Here is a 27182-nt window from a genome sequence, read left to right as displayed (position 1 = left end):
TGTGAAGCTTAGAATCCCAAAGTAGACTCCAAAAGGCTGGAGCTCTCTCACTCTCATCAACTCCACCCCCACTCCCCACACAGGGCAGGGCATTCATCTCCACGCATAAGGATACCCTACCAATGGGCTCTGGGGCAGGGGTTACACTTGGTTTCTGCTAGTCTCTGTCTCTCACTCTCCTGCTCTGTCTCCAGCTACGATGTTGGAGGCACCTTCACTCCTGATGAAGGTGGCTCAGGATGCTGCAATAGCGTGGACATGCAGGACTGTGACAATGCTGGACAGCTTGACATCCCTTGACTCTTCCAGACCTCAAATCACTGATTCTCATGATACTTTTCCTCCTTTTGATGCTCCCCAGGACTAAGTTCTTCACCAATCTCCAGTGAGCTATATATGTAGCTCACTTGAGATTATTATACACATATACATGCATGTATATGTGTGTGACATACATATATAATATACACATAACATTACATATATGTGCGTGATTCCTGATTCCAGTCCCAGCGCTCTACTACACCACCTAGCTGCTCCTGTCACATTGTTTAAAAATTTACTTATGGAACTTGTTCCTATAGTCCCTTTTGGTGGCCTTTCTTCAAGGGATATCATCACAATTCCTGGAGCCTGAAATTCCTCCCTGTTGCTTTAAACCTACTGACTAGTCCATTTATTACTATATAAAGCGACATATGTTTTAGCTCCTAACTTCCTGCCTCTTCATATTTTGTTATAACCACAGCACCATAAATAGAAAAGTTATTTATTTTGAAAAAAAAAATCCTTATTCCTTCCCAGCATAACATGACCTCAGAGCCCATTTGTATGTACATCAATCTCCTCATGGGTGGAGATTGATTATTCAATGCTCCATGCCTATGGAAGGGGCATAGTTGGTGAGAGCTCTCAAGCTCTCAGTCTTCTGGCTTCCAGAGAGAGAAGATTCATGGTTCCTCTCTTCAGGTCTCCCCTGAAGGAAGAGAAAGACTTTGGGAAGAAATCAACTAGTAGAGGACTCATCAGTCTCTATTACGTCCATATTCCCAGCTTGCTATACTAGAAACTTCAGAGAATTTCCCCTTGGGTAAGATATGACTGTGTCTTGGCTAAGGAGTCTTCAGAGAGCTCTTCCAATGAGGTTTCCAAAGGGAGAGTTCATTCACTCTTAATTGTCTGGTATATATTCTCCTATGCATGCATTCTCTTTTTTCTGTTTTGCTATTGATTTGGATAAATGGGTTTACTCACTGTCTGCTGTGTATATTCATTATAGAATTGGCATCTGGTGGGAACGGAGCCAAATCTTGGCTACATTACTTGGGGTACCCCTCCCTCATTAAGGGGTTGTGATCAGGAGTACAGCCTGAACCTGAAAATTATTTCCCCTGGACTAAAAATATTTAAGGGAAAACTAGATAAAGTTTTAGCCCAGTACTCCCTTTCACTGAGTGGCCAGTTCTAGCCCCAATCTCCAGCTTGCCCTCCTGGCAGGAATCAAAGTTTCCCTTGAAGAAGGGGGGGGGGGAAGAGACTATTTTTGCCTCCCTGGGAGCCACATCTAGAGAGAGAGACCCATGTGGACACACACAAAACCTATGTGGGCAAAACACAATATCGTCCCATCACATATGCCCCTCACACCAGCATCATTCATGGATTGAAAACAGAGGTTTGAAATGATAAGAAGTGGACAATAGTCACGTCATTCATCTGGGACTCCTTTTTTCTCCCAAGCCTTGACACCCCCCCCCAATTCAGAGATAAGATCACATTCTTCACTTCTTAAGTTTCAGTTTGCCACCAGAAGGAATTAGCATCTAATTTTTTCATCAATTTTACCCAGGTTTTGTTTCTCATTTTTTATATGTTCTCCAAGTGTTATTTGATTTCCTACACTTCTAAGCAAATTTCAAACAATTTGCCTGCAACTCTTGAAGTATCTTTTTTTTTTTTTGGCTAGGCCGTAGGATTAAGTGACTCACCCAGGGTCACACAGCTAGTTAAGTGCCAGGTGTCTGAGGCCAGATTTGAACTCAGGTCCCTTGACTTCAGGTCTGGTGCTTTGTCCACTGCACCATCTAGCTGCCTCTCAACCTTTCCAGTATCTTATACAAAGCTGGAAGACAGGACAGACAAAAACTCATGCCAGGGGCACAGGATAGCTTTGGTTATATTTTTTCAGTTCTATAGCAACCTCCTTATCCTAGTACTTTTCCACCCAGCCATACACTTCTCACCATCCTCTCCTATGCCTACCTATGGCATCAAGTATCACATTAAATGTTGATTTCATTTGAAGGATCTTGTCAGATTCTTCATCGGATTCCTCTACTTCATCCTCTGCAACAGATATTAGCACATAAGCAGTCATTACCTTTAAGGTGTTTGTTTCGGTTATATCTATCATGAGCAACCCAAGACTAGATGACCAAATGTTTCATGAGATGTTTTTTTTGCTGTTGTTGTTGTTATAGTTGCTTTAGGGCATATGATGAAACCATTTTCATCACCTCCTTTGTTTTCCTTTCCAAGGAAAACCTGTTAGCCCTCCTTCAATCGAGCTCTAACTTCCTTTTTCATCTTGTTTTTGTTTATCACATGCCTCCCCACATTGATATAGTTCAGTTCTTCCAGTAGCAAGTGAAATTGCTGGTCCTCTGCTCCCTGTTCCACATGATCATGGAAGCAAAAGATGGACGTGACTAAAGACCATTTTTCATCCTCTTTTGTTTCAGGGCTGCTATGGCCAACTTGCTCGCTATCATGCAGCAAATAAAGTGGTAATGTTGATATCAGACCTCAAAGTTCCTTAGGATTCTCTTTATTGCAAAATGCTGACTTATAGTCTTTGCCATGTATTTCAAGTAATGCCCACAATTAAGTGTGTCCCGAGAAGGTAGGTCATTCATCTGAAAGCCTTAAAAACAGGACAAATGTTAGCAATCTATGGCTTTGGTTCCTTCTGCCTGGTGAAAAAGAGGCTGACATAGATTAAGAGGTTATCAGATGGTTTGAGAATCTTTTTTTAAAAGTTCCCTTTTTATCCTATATACTTCTTACTTTCTCACTCTACTTACTGGCAAAAATCTGTTTTAATAAAAATTCATTTTGGCAAGTTAGCCAAAAGATAATTAAAGGAAAGTTGTATTCCCCCTGTAAGGAGCAGTCTTTGTGGAGAAAGGACTCAGGACTTAAGAAACCTAAAACTTATTTAAATAATAGATAGCATTAATATAGCATTTTACGGTTTGCAAAGCACTTTACATAGAATATCTCATATGATCCTCATAATAACCCTGGGAGCTAGGTGCTGTTATTACCCCCATTTTACAGAAGGGGAAACTGAGACTCAGTAGTTAAATGACTTAAGGCAGGATTCAAACGCAGGTCTCCCCTAAAGTCCAGCGCTCTATCCACTGTTTACTATTTTGTCAGAAGGAATCGACTCCAGGTTTTGTCATTATTTTTACTCAGATTTTTCTTCTGATTGTCTATGTGATTTCCAAGTGTTGACTTCCTACTGTTCCAGTCAAATTTTAGTCAATAATGAGATAAAAAGAACTTCTATGTGGCCAAAGAACCACAGTAATGAAATAAAAAGAACATTTATGTAGCTTCTCGGAAAGGCATCGCGTTACTCCTTTGTGCAAGAATTACCAGCAGCTCACATCTATCTAGAGCCAGGCGCTTTACAATTATTATCTCATTTGATACTGACAGCAATTCTGGGAGGCTGTCAATTAGTGTCACAATCACCGGGGGAAGGGGGGTCTTCTATCATTATCCCCATTTTACAGAGGAGGAAACTGAGGCACAGTGACCTGCCCGGGGTCCCTGAGCTAGTACAACTGCCTACGCCAAATCCGAACCCAGGTCGCCCTGGCTCGCAGCCCAGCGCCGTCTGAGACCACTGCGCCACCACGCTCGGAAGCGTCCTTGCAGTCAGACCGGCTTCTTTTTCAGTCTGGCCTAAAAATAGCCCCGCGCGCTCCGGTCCCGCCCAGGAGCGCAGCTCTCAGGAAGCACGTGGGCGGGCGGGCGGCTGGAAACCACGCCCCCCACTTCCCTTCACCACCCCCGCCCTTTTCCGCTCAGCCTTTCCCAGGCCCCTCCTTTGCCCAGGATGCACCTGGTTGAAAACAAAGTCCCACGTGACTGGCTGTGCTCTGAGGCCATCATGGCGTCTCCCAGTGGGAAGGGATCCCGGGCGTTGGAGGCTCCGGGCTGCGGCTGCCCGCCGCCCTCCCGGGACCTGGTGGATTCGGTGGAGGACGCGGAGGGCTTGTACGTGGCGGTTGAGCGGTGTCCCCTGTGCAACACGACCCGCCGGCGTCTGACCTGCGCGAAGTGCGTCCAGACCGGCGACTTCGTTTTCTTCGACGGCCGGGACGGGGAAAGGTAGCGATCGCTGCAGCTGCGGCCTCCGGGGCGCCCGCCTATTGGTTTGGACCGGAGCCCACCCCCCACCCCCAGCTAGTTATAACCCTGTGTTCCCCCCCACTCCCAGCCCCTTCTCCCCATTCTTCCCTAAGAGCTAAGGAGGGGGGAGGGATGATGTGTGTACCTGTGTCTGTGTGTAGATGTGTGTGTCCGTGCAGGGGCTGTTTGTGTAGGGGTGTGTTAGTTAAAGGCCTTCCACTCGTTCTTTTCGCGTGGACCCTGGTTTGGCTGGGACTTCTGGAAGCACCCATTGGTTCGGGTGAGAGCTTCACTGGAGTGGTCTTTCTCCTCTCGTGACCTCAGCGAATTGGATTTCCCTGAGGAGTTTAAGTGCTCCTATTCAAATGTTTTCTCTTTCCTCTCTCCTCCACCACCCTTCCTTTGTCCTCAAAAGCTTTTTCCTGATTTTTTCCCAGGGAGAGATTGGAGATGTTGCTGGCAGAACTCCTGAAGTTAGTTGGGGATCAGTAGTCCATGTCAGGCATCACAAACTAGAATTCCGAATCAGTATTGTGTGAACAGTGAGGTCCCCCCACCTTTTCCTATTCCTGTCTTCTATCTATGTAACTTCCTGTGGACGTATAACGACTACACTGTTTAGCACAGTAGGGCAGCGGTCTCCAAATATTGATCATGCATCCCCATCAATTTAAAAAACAAAAGGTCAAACCTGCACTCCCCCCCCATTGTGCATAAAGGGCATGATGTGTTTAGATTGTTGGACCCTGACCTGAAATTTGAATACTGCCTCAGACACTTACTAGTTGTGTGACCCTGAGCAAGTTACTTGAGTTCCTTCAGTCTCAGTTTTCTCATCTGTAAAATGGTACGAACATAGCATCTAGCTCACTGGTTTGTTGTGAGTATCAAAGAAGATAACAAGTAAAGTGTTTTCAAACAACTTAGTGCTATATAAATACTAGCTATTAATTTTTAAAGAAATTTTTCATGTGCTCTTCTACATAATAATACATTTTGTAAAAATTAAAAAGAATGGGATGAATGTCAGCTAAGTAATTTTTTAAAAATACTCTTGTTATGAGAGCAAAGTTTTTTAAATATAAAGATGTAAAAATGATCATTATATGTGACATTCCTGTAGTTTTTGACCACAAGCTTAGCTTACTAATTGTTATGGCATCATGCTATCATGAACTAATACTTCAAGTCACAATACAGACTTAAAGTGTGGTTTGTCATTAATGACAGTTGATATAAATCCATATTTTTAGTCTTAGTAATGTTTAATAAAATCGGCTGACTTCTTATCAGATTTGATTAGATCATCATTTTGAGCCTCATACTGTGGCTGACAGATCTTAAAAAAAGGATTACAAGTGTTTGTTCTTCCATTTGTTTCCTCACAGTTTGCTCTTGTATTAACTATTATCTTCTAGTGCTGCTTTGGAATATTTTTAAGCCACTTGTCCATTTTATGAGGCTCACTTTAAAACTAGGTAATGTGGGCCATAAGACCACTTAACCAAGCACACGCACAAATTGAATATGTTGCAGTACACTGAAAGGGAATGAACAAGTTAAGGTACCACCATCCACCTTTCATGTAATGTCTGCTCTTCCCTCCTGCGGTTACCTTGTCCAGTACTGGACTATTTAACATACCAACTGAGTGAAGGCAGCAGTGTCTATTGATATTGAGTCCTAGTAAAGCTTAATGTACTTGTTTTACTAAATAAAAATATAAATATAAGTTGTAATATTTTCTCCCCTTCTCTACTCCATTGAGTTTATGTATTGTGTTTTGGAGACCACCGTGCTAAAGTCCCACAGACCTTTGTGAAGAGAGTGGAAGAAGCTTGACGACCACAATAGGTTATCTAAATAAAGTGACTTTTATTTGGAGTCTGTAGTGCTAGTGGAAGTTTTTGGTGGTTCCTTATATTCCCCTGATGTTGGTTAAATTCAGGTCATTCTATCAGTCAACAAATATTAAGATACAGCTGTGTGCCAAGCAGTGTACTAGATACTGGGGTCAAGGAGCTTACGTTCTGTAGGAGACGTGGATATTTAAAAGCATATGAAAAAATTAATAGAAAAGAAATACAGAGTAGTTAGGGAGAGGGGGCACTAGCAGTTGGGGAATTAAGAAAAGTTATGTATGTAAGGGGAGAACAATTAGGTGCACAGTGGATAGAGTGCTGGGCCTGGAGTCAGGAAGATCTGAGTTCAAATAGCACCTCAGACACCAGCTGTGTGACCCTGGGCAAGACACTTAACCCTGTTTGCCTCAGTTTCCTCATCTGTAAAATGACCTGGAGAATGAAATGGCAGACCACTTCAGCATCTTTGCCAAGAAAATCCCAAACAGGGTCAGAGTTGGACACAACTGAACAACAATGTATGTGGTACATGAGTTGCATCTTGAAAGAAGAAACAGATTCCAAAGGACAGAGGTGAGGATGAGGTTTATTCAAGGTTTGGCAGGTGCAGTGCAGAGGCACAGAAAAAAAAAGTACTATTTGTGAGGAAAAGGAAGAAGGCCTGTCTTGTTAAACCATTGAATTGGGAAGGGAAGTAATTTTTAATGAGGTTGAAAATATAGGTTGGGGCCAACTTGTGAAGGGCTTTAAAAGCCAAACAGTTTATATTTAATCCTAGAGGCAGTAGGGTGCTATAGTTTATCAAGCAGTGAAATGTCGGTCAAATTTGTTCTTGAGGAAAATCATTTGGTCACCTTTGTGAAGAATGGATTGGGTTGGGTAGAGACTTGAGATAAGGAGAGCAGTTAGGAGGCTATTGGAATCATCTAGGGAAGAAGTAATGAGGAACTCAACCAGAGTAGTGGTTCTGTAAGTAGATAGAAGGGATTGGATGCAAAAGGTATTGTTGAATTAAAAATGGCAAGATTTGCCAACTGGTGGGGATGTGTGCAGGGAGGGACATTTAGGAATCAAAGGTAACCCTAAAGTTGCAAGCCTGGAAGACAAGAAGAGTGATGTTGTCTTTGAAACAAATAGAGAAGCTTGGAAGAGGTAAGGGTTGGTGGAAAGTTAAATGAGTTCAGTTTTGTACAAGTGGGAGAATATTTTCTTCGTGATGGAAATGTAACAGACAGCATGATGACTGTTGTAAGCCATTTATTTCAGAGCAATATCCTACTGGAGTAATTCAGACTCTTTATACAGACAACTTTGAAGAGCAATATACATTTAAAAGAATAAACTACTTATTTCATTAAAATATAATAATGGTTATGGAACAATGTTGAATAATAGAATTGCAACAGTATAAAATTTTTTAAAGTTTGTAAACATGTTTTGTTTATCTGCTTAAAGTAGCAAGAACAGATGATCACATTGGGATTTTCCTGGCACATAAAGTATTACCATAAGGCAACATCATTGACTTCACAAGTGACCTACTAAAGCGAATCTCATTCATATTTGGTAAAACTAATAAAATCTTAAAACAGAGATGACAGTTCTTTACTTTCAGCCTGAGAAATTGGATTTTTAAAAAGATTCTATTCAATATACATTAAGCACCTACTTTGTGCAAAATACTGTGTTAAATGCTGGCAATACAAAGAGCAATAATAATAATAAAAATAGCAAATTTTAAGTTTACAAACTATTTTGCCTGTATTTTATGAAAGATAGCAAAATCCTGGCCCTTCAGGAGTTGATGGCATAATATGGTGTATTAGAATGTTGGGTTTTTTTTTTTAAACCTGTTTATATATGTTTTATAATGGAGATCTTTTACCTTTATAGTTATGTTCTAAAAAGTACAGAAAGTAGGTGAAGAAAAGTTCTCATTTGGGAATAAAACAGTAAGATATCAGTGCCAAATTAAGTTGAGGCCAAAGTGTTTAAAAGGAAGAAACCCGCCAGACACTCTCTCTCTTGTGTAAGTTAATGAGCAGTTAATGCCATTTTACCGTATTTGCAGAAACTAATACAGCCTAGTGAATACGGAGATTTTCTTGCTTATAAGAAAGACTTCCGTGGAAAGAATTCCAGGGTTCAAAAATTTTTGGATTCTTATTTATTTTGGTATTTCCTGTTAGAATGTAACAGTAGTGCTTTATATTTGTGTGGTGCGTTTTACTGTGGCCATTTCCTATCTTTTCCTGAAATGGAGCTATTTTTCATTTCCTAATAGCATTGGGATAATCAGGGAACAGAAGAGCAAGCTGTGATGAAGGATTGACTTTACTATCCTGGAAATTGAGTTTTGAGGAGAGGTGCATGGTAGACCTTATTCCTGAGGAGCCAAAAAAATGTGGAGTAATGTGTTAGTCAACTAGAGTTAATTTGTAGGGTTCACAAGCAACCAAGTTACCCTCTTTTAAAGAACAAATTATGCATGTTTTTTCAGTCAGCAAAAATCTGCCTTCTCTCCCACTTACCCACCCCCCTTTTGAGAATGAAAGAAAAACAAAACCATTGTTACAAACATATGTATTCAAGCAAAACAAATTTCCACATTGACCATATCCAAAAAAAAAGTGTCATTCTGAATTATCAAGAGGTGGGTAGCAGGTTTAGTCTAGAATCATGGTGGGTCAGTAGTTCCTAATTCTTTCAAAGTCTTTAACCTTTTTGTTGTCATTGTATAAATTGTACTTCTGGTTCTGTTCATGCTGTATCCATTCACACAGGTCTCTCCAGGTTTCTCTGAAATCATTCCCTTCATCATTTCTTACACAGTGGCTGTTTTCCATCACATTCATAATACTGTCACTTCTTCAGCCATTCTCAATTGATGGGCACTCCCTGAGATTTTCATTCTTTGCCACCTCAAAAAGAACTACACATATTTTTGTATATCCTTAGAGCATGTTCTACCTAGGACTAATTCTTCCCTTACTCTACCTTCTCTCTAATCTCCATTTCTTCCCTTTCATTACTGTTTACCTATTGAATGAAATATATTTCTGTACCTAGTTTTGTGTGTGTGTGTGGTGTGTGTGTGTGTGTGTGTGTGTGTGTGTATTCCCTCCTTTGATCAGTTCAAAGGAAAGGGAAGTTCAAGTGTCAGCTGTTCCCCCTAGTCCCTTCTCCCTATTTGTGTAGATTTCTACTTGTACACCCTGATTATGTAAAACGATTTAGTCTAACCTTCTTTTCCCTTTCCCCCTCCTTCTCCCATATATTCCTCTTGTCTTCATTTACAATCTTCTCTTAACATTATGAAGGCGTGACAGAACTACTGCCAGACTTCGTCTAGTTAGACCACTGATGATTATCAGGCTCACTCCATCAGTCTATCAGTAGACATTTATCAAGTGTCTATTATAGGGGCAGCTAGGTGGAGCAATGAATAGAGCTCGGGCCCTGGAGTCAGGGGGACCTGAGTTCAAATTCGGCCTCAGACACATAACACTTACTAGCTCTGTGACCCTGGGCAAGTCACTTAACCCCATTGCCTAGAAAGAAAGAAAGAGAGAGAGAAAAAGAAAGTGTCTATTATGTTCCAGGGCCTGTGCTAAGTGCTGGGGATACAAAAAGAGGCAAAAGACAATTCCTGCTTTCAAGAAGCTTACATTCTGATGAGGGAGACAACATGCAAACAAATATTTAGGGGCAGCTAGGTGGCGTAGTGGATAGAGTGCCGGCTGTGTGTCAGGAGGACCTGAGTTCAAATCTGCCCTCAGACCAAACACTTGACATTTACTACCTGTGTGACCCTGGGCAAGTCACTGAACTCCAATTGCCCCCCCAAAAAAACCCACAAATCTTTACAAAGAAAGCTCTACATACAGGATAAATAGGAAATAATTAGGCACTTAATTGAAGAGGGATTGGGGAAGGCTTCCAGTAAAAGATAGGATATTAGTTGTGACTTAAAGGAAGCCAGGGAGGTCAGTAGGTGGAACAGAGAAGGGAGAGCATTCCAGGCATGGGGTACCAGGAGTAGAGAGATGGGATGTCTTGTTCATGGAACAGTCAGTGTTACTGGATCAAAAAAGTACATGGCAAAGGAATAAGGTATAAGAAGATTGGAAAGGTAGTAAGGCCTAGGTTATGAAGGGTTTTGAATGACAAAGAATTTTGTATTTGCTTCTGGAAGCAGTAGGGATTGGAATTTGTTGAATTGGGAGGCAGGGGAAATACAATTGGAATTGTGTTTTAGGAAAATCACTTCAAGGTAGCTGAATGGATTGGAAAGGGAGAGAATTGAGACAGGCAGACCCACCAATAGCTCATTGTACCATTCACGTGGTGGCTGTTATCAGAGAAGGCAGCATATTCAAGAAGCGTCACAAAGGTAAAATTGGCAGGCCTTGGCAACAGTTTGGATACTGGTGGTGAGAGACAATGAAGATTCCAGGATGACTCCTAATTGTGAGCCTGAGGGATTGGAAGGATGGTGTTGCCCTCTACAATAATAGAGAAGGTAGGATGGGTTTAGGGGGGAAAATGAGTTCTGTTTTGGGTGTATTGAGTTTAAGATGTCACTGGACATGCAGTTTGAGCTGTTTGAAAGGCAGTTGGAGATGGAAGATTGGAAGTCAGGCTAGAGTTTGGGGCCAGAAAGATAGATTTGAGAATCATCAGCATAGAGAGGGTAATTAAATCCGTAGGAGCTGATGAGTTCACCAAGTGAATTAGTATTGAAGGAGAAGAAGAGAACCCAGGACAGAACTTCAAGAGACATGTACAGTTAGAGGGCTAGAAGAGGATCTAGCAGAGAGGTTAGAAAAAGGTCAAAGAAGAACCAGAAGAAAGGGTCTGGAAAATCTATAGCATCAAGGAAGAGAAAGTGATCAACCGTGTCAAAACAAAGGTTGCAGAGAGAGGTCAAGAAAATGAGGATTGAGAAAAGGGCATTGGATTTGGCAACTAAGAGATCATTAATAACTTTGGAGAGAGCAGTTTCAGTGGAATGATAAGGTCAGAAACCAGATTATAAGGGAATCAAGAAGAGTGAGAGAGGAGAGAAAGTAAAAGGCATCTATCATAGACGGCCTCTTTTGGGGAGTTTATCTAGAAAGAGCAAAAGAGATAGAGGATGATGGTTATTGGTCCTGGAAGGATCAAGTGAGATTTTTTCAGGATAGGGGAGACATGGGCATGTTTACAGGCAGGAGGGAATGAGTCGGTAGACAGGGAGAGACTGAAAATAAGTGAGAGTAGATGATAGAGGGAGCAAGAGGAGAAAGGATGGAATGGGATCATTTCAACAAGAAGTAGTTAGCCTTGGTAAAGAGTAAGGCCACTTCCTGTGAAACAGAAGTGAAGGAGGAGATAGAGACAAAAGGCATATAAGTGATTGGAGGTGAGGAAGAAGGGCAGAGGGGTAGGTTACAGTGATTCTTAAATTTTTTTCTCCTCAATCTGTTTTCTAGATCAGTTGTTTTTGCTCTGAGATATTTTATATTTTCTTTTTTTTATATTCTTTTGACTGTTTTAATATGACTTGTTGTTTGATGGTGTGATTGGCTTCTGTTTGGTCCATTTTAATTTTCATTTTAATTTAATTGTTGCTTGGATGAGGTTTTGTACCTCTTGTGTTGAGTAGTTACTTTTCCACTTCTTTCTTCTGTAGTTCTCAATTTTTTTCCAATTTTTTTTCTCTAACACTCTCATCTCATTGATAAACATTTTTTAACTCTCTATTTTAATTCTTGCTTCATTTCATTCCCATATTTGTGCCCAAGCTGTGATTTTCTTTGAGGATTTTAATACATTTTGGAGTATACATTTTGGAGTCCTCCTTTTCTGAGCTTATGCCTTAAGCGTCTCTGTCACCATAATAGCTTTTTATGGTGGGGTTCCTTTTTAGTTTGCTCATTTTTCCTGCTTACTTCCTGATTTTGTTTTTGATATTAGGTCTAGACTCTTCTTCTGGAGGAAAGGTCTGGGCTGGTTCTGCTGGCTGATTTCTTGGGGTATTGAGTGTTGTATTCTAGGAATGCAAAGACAACTCAGGTTGAAGATCTACAAGCTTTCACTGCTCCCAAAGTTGTCTGATCTTTGTCAAAGTCTGATGGTTGCCCCCCTAGTCTGAGTTTTGCAAGTTCTTAATTTGGTTTTGGCTTTCTGCTTCACTAGACTGCCTCTGGGCTCAGTTCTTATCAGCCTTTTAGAACAGACCTGCAGGCTATCCTTTGAGATTCCTACCCTGGTTATTTTGAGACCGACTTCCCACTGGGCTGCAACTGAGACCCTGTTCTGTTCCTAGGGTTGGTGCCACACTACTGCCACTTGCTTCTGAGCTTGCACCTCCTTTGGTCCACTGCATACATGACCACTCCCTAGGAGTGCCACCACTGGGCCCAGGTAACCTCTTTCCATTGGTGCCCCTGTATGGGTCTGGGACCTTTTCTTGCCCTGATGGACAGACTCTCTCCCTGTTCTGAAGTGCTGTCCTCAGTGAGATCCTAGCCAGACCCTGTTCCTATTTGCGGACCTCCCTGACCCCAGTGTCTGAAGACCTTTATATCTATCTTCTTGTGGCAATCTGAGATGGACATATGATTCATTATAACCCCTTCTTGGATTTCCCCAAATTCCCCAAATTCCAAATTTGGTTTGGTGCATATTCTAGATCTGTTTGGAAGAGTTTTTGTTGTTGTTGTTGTTTTTTGAGGGCGAGGAGCTTGTTGTACTTCTGTGCCACCATTTTGGCTCTCTTCTTGCCATAGTAGTCTTTTCAGCCATGTTTGTTTTGACCTCCTAATAATGGGACATCTCTTGGGTAAATTGACTATTCAATCTGTCAGTAACTTTAATTTTTCTTCTTGTTTATTTTTGGCCTTTTAAAAAAGATTTTTTGAGCTCCAAATTTACTCCCCACACCCACTGAGAAGGCAAGCAATATATCAGTTATACGTGTGAAATCATGCAAAACATGTTTCCATATTAGCCTTATTTCCACAAAAAAAACAAAAGGCAAGACAGAGAAAATCAGACTTCAGTTTGTACTTGGAGTTTGTCAGTTCTCTTTCTGGAGGTGAATAGCATTTTTTCATCATGAATCCTTTGGAATTATCTTGTGTTGATCTAGTAGCCAGATCTTTCAGTCGATCACCATTACAACATTGCTGTTACTGTGCTCAGTGATCTTCTTACTTCACTTGGCATCGGTTCACATAGGTCTTGCCATATTTTCCTGAAACCATCTCTCTTGTCATTCCTAGTACTCCATCACAATCAATTTCCATTCCCATCTGTCAATTTCCATCACAATCAGTTTCCAATTCGTCGTCACAACAAAATGTCAGTAACTTTAAAAAAAGTTGTATTGATTTTTTAAAAAAGTATTTCTGGGGACAGCTAGGTGGCACAGTGGATAGAGCACCGGCCCTGGAGTTAGGAGGACCTGAGTTCAAATCTGGCCTCAGACACATAACGCTCACTAGCTGTGTGACCCTGGGCAAGTCACTTAACCCCATTGCCTAGCCAAAAAAAAAAAGTACTGCTGACATTTACTAGTAATATCCTTTCCTACAAAAGAATCTCTCTAGTAACAAAGTACAGTTAAATAAAGTACGCTGACAGCATATGCCTCATTCTGCACCTGTATTTCACCATCTTGCACACAGCTATCAAAATTTAGCATGTGAGAGGAGGAGGGTATATCTCATCATTCATAGTTCTCTGGTCAGGATTGGCCAGTGCTTTAATCTGAGTTTTTAGGTCTCTTGGTGTTGCTTTCCTTTACATTATTTTATTCATCTAATTATATAAATTTACCCCCTTTAAAAATTGTGCCCTATCTCAAGATTCTCCCTTCTTGTCCTCCCCTTGAACTGGTCCTGTTCATAGAGGATTTTGCTCACTCTCTTCATTATCCATTCTCTCTGCCTACTTAAATCCTCATTCTCTGATTTATGAACCCTATAATTATCTGGTCTTTCTCTAGTTTCTGTATTCCTCATGTAATCAAAACTTCCGAGGTATCTTATCTGTTGTAGTCTCTCCCCTTCAGGTAGTGTCTGCCCCTGCCTTATATATCTTGTGCCAAGGATTCCTCTTGTCTATTGTGCCTCACTCCCAGAAGAGTGTAAGAGAGGACAGTGCCCCATGGTAGGGCCCCTCTTCCACCAAGTCCCTAATTTTGTGGTCCTGAACTGATCTGCACCCTCACCTGGTTACTTTTTGTCCGCCATAAGTCTCCGTGGGTCCATGTGCTCCCTCTCCCCCAGGTACCTTTGCCCCCAGGAGTTCCAGCTCCCCACCTCCCATGACAGGACGAGTGCGTTTGTCAAGCACCATCTCCCAGACCACATAAGGTTCCCACTTCCCTTCACGGGCCATCTCTCTCCACCCATAGGAAAGTTCATCAGTGGAACCTTCTCCCACTACCAAAGCAAGGTCTTCTTTCCCCTTCCTTTTCAATCTTTCCCCCCTCCTCATCACCCACTCCTCTGTAGGCTCTTCTGTTTTTGAGACAGTAGAGGTCACCTTCCTTGCATTGCTAGCCCTCAGTTTGACCCCAGCATATCGCATATTCCACTGTAACCCCTGTTCTTCTCCCTCCCTGTCCATTTCATGTACCCTCTCATGTTGTAATGTAATCCTACCAAAAATTTTTGATTCGCCACAGGCAAGGTGTTCTCTACACAGTGCCCTAGACCTGACTATTCACTGTTAGCTTCCACTGGCTTTCTCCTTCACCTGTTTCCTTGTAGAAGGAAGTCTCTTAATGATCTCTTCTGCAATCAGTTTGTTGCTTAGGGTCCTTGTCTGCTGCATTTATTCACTCCTCCTGCATTTCTGTTTAGGATGTTCAAGAATCAAATAATTTCTTTAGTTCTGACTTTTTAAAAGAAATGTATTAAATGCCTCTTCATTATTGAACATTTATCTTTTTTCATTTAATGTTAAGCTCAGGTTTTCAGAGTAGGTCATCCTGGGCCTAGCATGCAGCCATTGCTTGTCAGAAAATGCTTTTCTATTCTCCTGTGTTTTCTGGTGGGCTCAGGATAGTCTTGTGTTATTTGAATTTCCTCCCTTTTGTATTTTAAGGTCTTTCTCCTGGTCATTTGCAGAGCTTGCTTTTTAATTGAATTGTTGAATTTAACCACGCTGTGTCTTGGAGTCTCCACCCTTGGTTTTTTGGTTAGTTTGTGTCCTGGAAGTGATTTGTGGATTCTGTTAATTGAAATTTCATGTTCTACGTTCACAGGTTTTGGGCAGTTCTCTTCTATTATTTCCTTCATTATGGTGTTGAGGATTTTTTTTTCTTGTTTTAGTCATTTGAGAGATCTTTAAGTTGTCTCTACACATCCTGTTTTCAAGATTAGTGTGTTTTGCTTGCGAAATCTTTTTCTTTAGTGAGCAATTTTTTTAAATGTTATTTTTTTCCTTCTCTATTTCTAGATTGCCCGTTCACTTTTCTGTATTTGTACTCTCACCCCATCCTTTCTCTTGTTTCTTTGGTGAGACTTGCCATTTCAGATCCCAGTTTTTCTAGTCTGCTCATTATTGTTGCTGGATGGACCATAAATTCTGCTCTCAGAATTCTTATTTCTCTTTTGGACCGCTCAGAAGCAGTGTGTAGTGGTTCCATGTTCTCCTCACACTCCTCTGGGTCATCCTTTATCTTATCAAGTATTAGATCATTTTCCCTGGTTTCACAGTATTTATAGATGCCTACACTCATTTCATAGATATGGAGGCCACATTTCCTTCTTTTGTTAACATTTTCCCTGTTATTTTATCTGCTTATGTTAAAAGTCTTTGAATTTCCTTCTTCCTAAGATCTTTAGTAATTTCTCTCATTTTCTTTTCTCCTTGTTTTTCCCTATTTGTCCCTTTTCGACTCTGTCCCCACTGATTAGTGGTTTCCTTTGGGGATGAATCTCAAAGCGTCTCAGCCGTCTCCCATAGTGAACAAGTCCTGGTTCACCAGCTGTGTTTTTTTGCATGGAGGTATGTTTGAAAAGTCCAAAGAAGTGTCTCAGGAAGCATCAGGAAGGCTACAGGAGTGAAGCCAGCAGAAATGCCTGGCCTGGGCGCCCTCCTTTTAAATGAAGGTTTGGGAAGGAGCTCTCTATTTCGCCCTTCACTCTGAGGGCAGATACAGATGAGGTGTCAGTGCCAAGAATGATGTAGTCTTCCGGGATGTAGAGGTTCCTGGAGGCATGATGAACTCCAAAGGAGTGCAGCCTGGTGGGAAATGTTTATAGCTTGCATGAACTTGCAGACCCAGCCACATCTACCTGGTTGTCATTTATAATGTTTTTGATATGTTGCTATAGACTCTTTACTAATATTTGTTCAGTATTTTAAAATCAGTCTTCATTAGTGATATTGCTTTGTAGATTACTAACCCTAATTGCGCTTTATCTCTTTTTGGTGTGGGTAATAGTATCATATATTTCACATTCTGATAGAAATGCCTTCTTTCTCTTTTTTGTGGGTAGTTTGTCTTATATTGGAGTTAATTGGTTTTTGACTGTTTCATACTATAAATTCATACGGTCTTAGGGTCTTTTCTTTAAGCATTCCTTTATAGCTTATTCAGTTTCTTTTTTTGTGAGATTGGGTAATGTCAGTTCTTTATGTCTTGTGCTTTTAATCTAGTTATTTTATCTTTGTAAATGTTTATCTTTTTGTATATAATGCTGTCCAAAATACTCTGGGGCAAGCAATAATTCCTATGTGGTTATATTTTAGGATAGCAGTAGTCATGAATGTTTGTTTCTGCTGGCATTAAGCTGACATATGGAATATGTCAGATGAAAACAGATTGAGCTGGTTTTCCCACCTTTGGTTGAGATGCCGATTTGGGAATTAGAGGCCCTGTCTGTCACTATTTAAATGGTCTTGGGCAATGTGCTTCTCTTCCTTGGGCCTTGCTTTCATCATTAAAATGTGGGGGTTGAACTAATGGCCTTTTAAAGTACCTTCAAGCTCTCCAGCTATGAGATCCTATGGTCTTTGTCAGTTAAATACTAATTTTTTTCCCCATACATGTACATTTCATTGCTCTCTTTGGGAAGCTTCTAATTCTGTAGCTTTTAAGAATAGTTGTTACTCGAAGGAAACATAGAAAAGTTGTAGCTGTTAAATAAGAGTACCGTGCAGTGGCTCTTGAGGACTGTGTTGCTGCTGACATGGGGTAGTCAGTCGGGCCCACAACAAAACAGGATTAGTTGCACTACAGTACGAAAGAAAGTATGGCCCAAAATGAAAAATGACCCCAAGAACTACAAATTGTTGTTACAGGACAGCTCAGTTAACTAGGCAGCAAACTTCAGAGGAAGCTGGTAGCTGGAAGAGTGGTTACTGATTTCTCCGCAGATTGGCTTTAGATGCCATGAATTTGGACGAGCTGAGGAGGAAACCGTTTTAAAGCAGAAGTACTGGTGTGTTAAGCATTATTATGAAGAAAAGCGTTTTGCTAAGAGCAAGATAATACAAAAACTGAAGTACTGAAGATTGAAAAAAGCGAATTTTTATTGATTAAATCCACCTTGTCATTCAGGGCTATACCAACCATTGTCAAAAGATCAGATGGGTCTGTAAAATGAACTCTGACAAATGTATTTCTAGATTGAGAAGCATAATTGTTCCAGAATTACAGAAATTCCTAAATGACAATGGCATACACTGCAGTATAATCTTATATCATGCCATCATGAAAAGCTAAGAAACTTGTACAAGAGATGGTTATAAATGTGCTTCAATGCCTTTGGAACTCAAAAAATTGAAACCCCATTAAAAACCTGTCAGCTATGTTAACAAAGTTAGAGGGGTGGTGTGTTTTTTTTTTTAATTGGCATATTCAAAGGTAAGCTGAGAAAAAAGTGATAAAGGATGGCTTTATGATGGATCAAAGAACATGTGTCAGAACCTTATGAACCCACTGCCAAATCATGGAAAAGAAGAGACTGCAACACAAAAGAGAACACGTATTTTAAAAGGTGTTTAAGTATGTAAAAAGTTGTAAGATTTACTAAAATTATTTTATTATCTCATTTGGCTCAGTTAATTTACACACTGCTATAAGCTGTCAGTTTTATGGACATATTTTGAACAGCAAAATAGTTATTGATAATTTTCTGTTGTGAATTATCCTTTTACTTTTTTTATTTTAGCAGTTTTCCTCAGATTACTTATTAATTTTAGCTCTTAATTTTTTTATTAATTCAATGGGTTTTTGATTCTTTGCTTTTCTAGTTTTTTAGTTGTGTTTCCATTTCACTGATCTCTTCTTTCTCTTCTTTTGTCAATAAAAATGTTTTGAGAGAGAAATTTCCCCCTAAGAACTGTTTTGGCTGCATCATAAAAGTTTTGGTTTACTATTTTGTCATAATTTTTGTTTTTTGGTGAAATTGTTGTCTGAAGGAGGCACATTGTAATTCCCAACTATTATAGTTTTGCTGTTTTTCCCTGTTAATTTGATTAAATATCTCCATAAGTACTTAGATGCTCATTTCTTGCATTTAGCTAAAGTAGCTGATAATGATTTCATTATGCATGGTGCCTTGAAGCATAATGCTGTTTTTCTGCTTATTTCTTTTAATTGTGTTTTCCTTTACTGTGTTGCCTGGTCTAAGATCATAGGTTAATAGAGTTAGAACTAGAGGAGGTCTTATAGGCCACCCAGTTTATTAGGAAACTCAGTCACAGAGTGGTTAAGTGACTTACTCAGGCTCACACAACTAACAAGTGTCTGAAGTGGGATTTGAAAAAGCACATCCTTCTGACTTTAGGTTCATTGACCTATCCACTACACCATATTGCCTTTCGTGATTTCTTTCTTCCTCGCTTTTAAAAACTTATCTTGGAGGAAGGCTTGGCACTAGCTGAGGCCTAGGTGTCTCAGAATATGCTGAGATGGGGGAGTGGGGGAGGAATCCACAGAAGTGGACAGGGGAACTCTTGTGGCTCAGGAGTAGTGGGTCAGGGCTTGAAGGGGTCCATGTCCACTGAGAATAAGGGAAAAATTAACCTGAGGCATACTAAATTTTTACTCTGTGTGGGTCTTTGTTTAAACCACGAGATGAATGAATGAGCGAAAAGGCATTTAAGCTTTTACTTTGTGTTGGCACTGTGTTCAGCATTGTAGATATAGATAGGAGCAAACAAGACAGTCCCTGCTCTCAAGGAGATCACATACTAATAAGGGAAGACAACACATGAAGTAAGAAGAAGTGGTGGCAGGTAAGAGGGATGCATGGCAGCCTGCTTTGGAAATATCCAGGAAGTTGGCAGTGGCCTGGGTTCTGGGCAAGATAGTGCAAATGTTTTTATGTCTCCACGATCCCAGGGAGAGTCCCTTTTCCAGTAGGAGAAAGATGGTTAGAGTGGAGTTAGCATGATTTGGAAATGGCCAGGAAGTGTATTTCTTGTAAATAACATAGTTTGACTTTGCTTTGTAATTAATTTTGCTACTCTTCCTTTTTGTGGATGAATTCTTCCCATTCATGATTAGCATTTGTACATTTCCCTCCATCATATCCCCTGTTTACAAAAGAAGGAGGTGGTAAAAGAGGAGGCATATTCACATTAGTGATCAGTAGATGGTATAATTTGTTCCCATTTCTCTGTTCCTTCTCTCTTGAATACCCTAGACCTCAACTACTAGTTCTTATACTTTGCATTCTTTACTTTTAGATCTGCCACCCCGACTCCCTCCCTGCTCCACTCACTTTAAAGCTTCAGCCTTTCAGGTTGAAGTTTGTTTTGCTTGTGACTGTTCCCTTTCATTACCTCGCCAGTCCCTGGGGAAGGGGGAGTGTTTCCAGGTAACCAGCTTTCTCTGTGTGTGTTTAGCTCTTCTGTCGGTTCAGGTAATAGTGGGGTGCATGAGCTGTCTTTTCCCTTTCCTCCATATAATCTCCTTCTTGGGCAAACCATTTATGAGAAACAAGTTCTTCCTCATTTTTCCCCAGTAAATTATTTGTTTCTTAAAACCAGCCAAATGTAACCTTCCCCATTCCACCCCACCAATGCCCTCTTGTCTTTGTTAACTCTGTCACCTTTGAAGACAATGGCATTCTGAAGGATCCCTTGACTTTCTATGAATTTATTATTTCACACCTTCCAGTTGCTCAAATGTATTTACCTTTCTCTTGCCTCTTATGTTTGTGTTTCTAAGATTATAATATACCCTCTCTGGTCTTTTCATCAGGATGCTAGAGTCCTCTTCCATTAAAGATACTTTTTCTCCCTTTAGGATTATGTTACAATCAGCTAGGTGGTGCAGTGGATAGAGTACCTGGCCTGGAGTCAGGAAGACTAATCTTTTTGAGTTCAAATCCTGCCTCAGACACATAGTAGCTGTGTGACCCTGGGCAAGTCACTTAACCCTATTTGCCTCAGTTTCCTCATCTGTAAAATGACCTGGAGAAGGAAATAGCAGACCATTCCAGTATCTTAGCCAAAAACAAACAGAAAACACCCCAAACCAAATGGGGTCATGCAAAGTCAGACATTTCTGAAAAATGATTGAACAACAGTATTCCATTTTGCCAGATGAACTATGCTTTGTTGTAAGCCATTTTGTTTTGCCTTTTGGGAAATCATATTCCAAGATGTCCTCTCATTTCTTTCTAGCTATTGTCTTATTAGTTAGTTACTTAGAGCAGTCTTTTATGTAATACTTTTGAAAACTGGTCATATAAAAAACCATCTTTTTAATAAAAGTATACTTTTTTCAATCAGCAAAAATCTCCATTGTCTCCTTCCCACTCCCCAACTGAGGATTTTTATTTTTTTTAATGTTTTTTTAAATTTTGAGTTCCAATTTCTGTCCTTCCCTACAGCTCCTCCCCTTACCCATTGAGAAGGCAAGCAGTATAATAACCGTTATACATGTGAAGTCATGTAAAACATAACCCAGTTGAGAATGAAAGAACAAAATCCCTGTTACAACATGTAGAGTTAAGCATAACAAATTTCCACATTGACCGTGTCAAAAAAAAAAAGAAATGACTCATTCTACACTCTTGAGTCCTTCAGCTCCATCTGGAGGTAGAAAGAAAGTGTGTTTCATCTTTGGTCTTCGGGAATTGTACCTAGTGATTACACTGATTTATTAGAGTTCCTCGTTTTTTCGGAGTTGTTTGTCTTTACCGTATTGTTGTCTGTTCTCCTGGTTCTGCTGACTTCGGTCAGTCAGTAAACATTTATTAAATGCCTGTTGTGTACCAGGCACTGTACCAAGTGCTGGGGATACAAGAAGAGACAAAAGACGGTGTCTGCACTCAAGGAGCTTATACACTCAAATGGAGGAGAGAGCACGAAAACATGTGTGCCAAACAAGCTATGAACAGGATAAATAGGAAATGATTAATAGAAGGAAAGCACTGAAATTAAGAGGAGTTGGAGAAGGCTTCCTATAGAAGGTGGGATTTTAGTTGGGACTTAAAGGAAGCCAGAGAAGTCAGTAATCCAAGCAGAGAAGGAAGGATATTCCAAGCAGGAGAGACAGCCAGAGAAAATGCCCAGAAAAGAGAGAGAGAATGTCAGGGTCATGAAACAGCTCTTGGGGCCAGTATCACTGGATCAAAGAATGCCTATTGGGAGCAATATGTAAGAAGACTGGAAAGGTAGAAGGGGGCTAGGTTATGAAGAGCTTTGAATGCCAAACAGAGCAGTTTGTATTTTATTCTGGAGGCAGTCAGAAGCCACTGGAGTTTATTGAGTAGGGGGGACATGACATGGTTGGACCTGTGCCTTAAGAAAATCACTTTAATGACTGAATGGAGGATAAATTGGAGTGGGAAGAGACTTGAGGCAGGCAGACCTACCCATAAGCTATTGCAATAATCCAGGTGTGAGGTGACGAGGGCCTGCACTAGAGTGTCAGTGTCAGAGGAGAAAAGGGGGTGTATTTGAGAAATGTTGCAAAGGTGAAATCGATAGGCCTTGGCAACCAATTGCGTATTGGGGATGAGAGACAGTGAAGTATCCAGGATGACTCCAAATGCAGAATTGGGAGATTGGGCCAGAGGCAGAAATGGAAATGGTTGCTTTGGGGCAGATGGAAGATTCCCAGCCTGGCCCCTAGTAGACTTTCCTTGGGGGAGGGGAGAGGGGGGACAGACAACATTGACCCAGCAGGTGATGGAAGGCTCAAGGCTCCAGCATACTCATGGTCCGAGGTCTTCACTCTGCATCAGTTCGTATAGGTCTTCCACATTTCTCTGAAACCATCCCCTTCATCATTTCTTACATCACAATAGTATTCCATCACATTTGTGTACTGTAACTTGTTCAGTCATTCCCCATTTGAAGGACACCCCTTCAGATTACCATTGTTTTGCCACCACAAAAAAGAGCTATAAATATTTATCTGTATTCTGCTTTAGGACTAATAGTTCCCTTAATCTACCCTTCTTCAGATTCTCCCCTTCTCCCCTTTCCTTCCTATTTCCCTTTTGAGTGAAATGTATTTCTGTATCTAGCTTTGTACGCATGGATTCTTCCCTCCTTTAATTAGTTTATGTGAGAATGAAGTTGAAGTGCTAGCCTCACTCCCCGCCCTTTGTTTGTAGTGATGTCTTTTTGAGTCCCCCTCTGCATCCTGTGAGATAATTTTCGCTAACCTTCCTTCCCTCACCTCTACTGTATTCCTCTTCCCCTTTCTTTCCATTCTTCTCTTAATATTATCAAAACATAACAACTATTCACAGCTCTTGTCTAGTTAGACTCCTTCTGTGACCCCTGATGACGATAAGATTGAGAGGGAACTGTTGAGGTTTAGGAGTGTTGGAACCCCAATATCACAACACGTGGATCCTGTCCGAAAGAATTCGACCCAAGCCTTCTTTCAGCCAAAGACAAGGTTTATTAGAACATCCATCATATTGGGCAGACAATATAACAGAGTCATAAGGAGTCTGAATGTTAGTGAGCTCTTGGCTAGATTATAGGAATCTAAGCACATTAATGGAGACAAGATGGACCTTATATAAAGAAAGACTATGGGAGGGATCTAGGAGTGGCCAAGTAGTCTGTGAGATAATAGAATTCCAGGGACCTGGACCCCACATGGGCCAGGGAGAATGGAGCCTAGATAGGATTAAAGGTGGGAAGTGGCCTGGGACCATAGGGAGATAGCCCTCCCTATGAAAGGCAACAATGAAAGGCAGGTCGATGGGTTATAGCCTCAGATTTGGCCAGATGGGGAAAGTCCAGGATTTTTCCTTTTTGAGGTCTAGATCCCATCCTCATCAGGAAACATCATTGAATATAAATATTTATCCTTGTTTAGTCCCTTATGATTGCTCATTCTTGTTTACCTTTTTATATTTCTCTTAACTTCTGTGTTTGAACCTCAGAGTTTCTATACAGCATTGGTCTTTGTAGGAAGTCTTCTATTTAATTAAAAATCCATTTTTTCCCTGTAGGATTATACTCAGTTTTGTTGGGTAAGTTATTCCTGGCAGGAAACCTATATCCTTTACCTTCTAGAATGTCATCTTCTGAGCTTTCCATTTCTTTCATAGGGGTGGCTGCTAAATCATGTGTGGTCCTGACTACATCTCCTTAGTACTTGAATTCTTTCTGAATACAGTATTTTTTCTTTGCCCTGAAAGTTCTGGATTTTTGCTTTGATGTTCCTAGGAGTTTTCGTTGGGGGTTAGGGGGTGGGGTGGGGTGGGGGGGAGGTTTCTTTCAGGGTGTGACCAGTGTTTTCTTTCTATTTCACTTTGCCCTTTGGTTTTAAGAGATGCTGGCCAGTTTTCTTTAAGATTTCTTGAAATACAGTATCTAGGTGCTTATTTTTGGTTAAGGAGTCCAGATAGCCCAAAAATTCTTAATTCATTTCTTCTCAGTTTCTTTTCCAGTTAATTTTTACTGTGTGGCACCTTAAATTTTCTTCTCTTGTCAGTCTTTTGACTTTAATATTTTGTTTTGTGTGATGATATCTTCTGCTTCTCTTTGGTTCATTTTAATTTTAAGGGAGTTTGTTGCTGAGACAAAGTTTTATAACTCTTATGATGAGCTATTAATTCTCTTTCCACCTTTTTCCCCCCCATAGTTCTCATTTCTTTTCCATTTTTTTCTCCTTCCAGCACTGTCATTTCATTGGTAAAAAACATTTTTTAATTTTTTCTCTTATCTCTTGCTTCATATCTTTTCTGACTTTTAGTTGAATTTATGCCCCAAGCCTTTTTTTTTCCCTTTGAAGCTTTGCTTATACATATTTTGGGGCCCTTCTCTTCTTCTGAGTTTGTGTCTTGACTGTCCCTATCATTATAATAGCATTTATGGTTGGGTTCTTTTTTTGTTTTGCTCATTCTTCTAGCCTACTTCCTGACTTCATAGCTTATGTTAGGGCCAGTCTCTGAACACTTAAGGAGGGAAGGTCTCCACTGATCCTGCTGCTGCTGCTTCTTGGGATATTGAATGTTATGTTTTTCCAGGATCTCAGAGATAGCTCAGGTTGGGAACCTGAAAGCTTTCAGTGTTCCCAGAGTGGTCTGATCCTGGAGCAAAGTCTGACTGCTGCCCTCCTGGTCAGAGTTCTGCAAGTTCCTGACATGGAGTTAAGAAACAGCAGATGGCTGCTGGATTCAGCCTCTGTCAACCAGCTAGGGAGCCCTGGGGAGTTCAGAGTGATAGAATTGGAGGCTCCCCTTTGGTCTGGGATTCCTACCCTGATTTTTCCTCTGCAGGCTTTAGACTGGAACTGAAATTCTGCTTTGTTTCTGGAGTCTGATCCACAGTGCTGCTGTTTGCTTCTGAACTTGATCCATCTCAGTAAACTTCCCAGGGCTTTCTACTATTCCTTCCCAAGCAGTGCCACCCCTGGATCTGTGACCCAGAACTGGATAGTGGGTGAGAAAGCTGCTGAGGGGCGCCTGTTCCTGGCTGTATATCTAGATAGGATTCTGGGACCTTCTCTTGCCCTGGTATACAGCTTCTTCCTGTGGGCTGGAGGCATGTCCCTGGCCAGATCCTGTCCATAATGTGCAGACATTTCTCTGTTTCCTTATATCATCCTGAGCTGGAAAAATGATTCACTGACTTTTTTTTTTTGGCTTTCATCATCAGGATTCAGTCTGGCACATTTTCTGGGTCTGGGATGGGGAGTGTGGGGTGAGCTCTCTCAACTTACTCCTGCTACTGCTCTGCCTTCTTGGCTCTGCTTCTCTCATCTTTTATTAACGCCAACATTCTGTTGTTTGTATTGATGAGATTTCCAATGGACTACTCCAGTTCCACTCAAAGCCACTTTAGGAGACTGTGAGATTCAAGTCGGCTGGTTTTTGAAATAGAAACTAACAGGGGCACCTCCACCCTGGGCTGAACAATGAAATAATGATATGCCTAGATATGCTTGAAACTCTGAACTACCCCCAGGCCAGGCTACAGGTCCCTGGTTACCTCATCTCCCTGACCAAGGCAGATTTTCCCTCTATAAGAATCCCTAGCTTCTCCTGGCTAGTAGGCATCTCCCTTCTCTACCTTGAGGAGTGGCTATCTCCCTTAAAGAGTGCCCCCCCCTTAAGCTGGGGTCTCACTTATGCTGCTGTCCCTTTCCCATATAAGCTTCAGCATCCACCCCCATTAAGCTGCAAGTTCCCTAAGGAATATCACTTAACTTATTGGCATCACAATAAACTTTGCCACTTGACTGGAGGACGGTTTGAGTGCTTGAATTCATTCCAGGCAACTCCACCCTGTACCCTGACATTTTGGGGGTCCAAGTGCTGAGGTTGAGGGGTGCTGGGACCCCAAAATCATGACACACAGGTCCTGTCCTAAATGAATTCATCCCAAACCTTCTTTCAGCCAAAGACAAGATTTATTAAAGATCTATCATATTGGCCAGACTGTTAAGGAATCTGAGTGTTTGTGAGCTTTTGGCTAGATTTTAAGAATCTGAGCACCTTAGTGGAGACAAGATAGACCTTATATACAGAAAGACTGTGGGAGGGATCTAGTGAGGGTCTTGATGGGGGTGGCCAGTAAGCTGGGGTGAACAGAACATCAGGGACCTGGACCACATAGCCAAGGGAGAAGTGGCCAGGGGCAATCTGGAGGTAACAGAACAGAATTAGGAGATTGGACATAGCCACAATGAAAGGCCAGTTGAATGCATTACAGCCTCAGGCAAATGCCAGAGATGTGAAAGAAGTCTAGGGGTTTTCTTTTTTGGGGTCTAGATCCCAAAGAAATGGTCTTTTCCTTTTAGGGGTTCAGATCCCATCCCTATCACAAGCCCCCTAAAATGCATCATATTGCACTCTTAAACCACGTCAGTATTATATAGCTGCAGATGCTGGAATACTACACTCTTAGAAGAATGAGAGTTGAAGGTGGGACTCAGAAAGCAGTGCATAAAAACATGGCAGATTTAATTAGATGCAGTCAAAGTTGAATTCAGGAGAATTAGCGTAAAAGATATTATCATCAATATGTATGACTAGAAAAGGAAGTGAATCAATATTATGAGTCTTACCAGTATGTTTCAAATGTCAAGGTTTGAGCTAAGGAAAATATTGCCACAATTAGTCAGTAATTATTTATTAAGCACCTGTTACTTTCCAGGCACTGAGCTAAGCACTGGAGATACAAAAAAAGGCAAAAAGATGGCCCCAGCCCTCAAGGAGCTTATAGTCTAATGGAGGAGACAACATGCAAACAAACATCTAAAGCAAACTATATACAGGATAAATAGGAAATGATTTAAAAAGAGAAAGCACTGGAATTAAGAGAGGTTAAGGAAGGCTTCCTGAAGAAGGTAAGATTTTGTTGGGGACTTAAAAGGAAGCTGGAGAGGTCAGTAATTGTAGAGGAGGAGAGACTGGGTGGACAGCCAGAGAAATGCCAGGACGCAGAGATGGAGTGTCTTGT

At 41.0% G+C, this 27182-nt stretch overlaps 1 protein-coding gene across 2 annotated transcripts in view; it reads left to right on the top strand.

Moving 5' to 3' along the window:
• The first annotated feature begins 4140 nt into the window (after window positions 1-4140).
• Window positions 4141-27182, top strand: part of ATG14 (autophagy related 14) — a 59945-nt gene continuing 36903 nt past the window's right edge. The window contains exon 1 of one of the 2 annotated variants that reach the window (XM_020986432.2): window positions 4141-4404. In XM_020986432.2, the coding sequence (XP_020842091.1) occupies window positions 4184-4404 (221 nt within the window). In that variant the 5' untranslated portion in view covers window positions 4141-4183. Of the gene's footprint in view, window positions 4405-5739; window positions 6861-27182 lie in introns of those variants that run through there. The other variant, XM_078151501.1, reaches the window with a different exon arrangement.

Source organism: Phascolarctos cinereus, unplaced genomic scaffold (assembly GCF_003287225.1).
Source record: "Phascolarctos cinereus isolate Bilbo 61053 unplaced genomic scaffold, phaCin_HiC Scaffold_3;HRSCAF=262, whole genome shotgun sequence".
Lineage (NCBI taxonomy): Eukaryota > Metazoa > Chordata > Mammalia > Diprotodontia > Phascolarctidae > Phascolarctos > Phascolarctos cinereus.
This window is presented reverse-complemented; position numbering and strand designations above follow the sequence as displayed.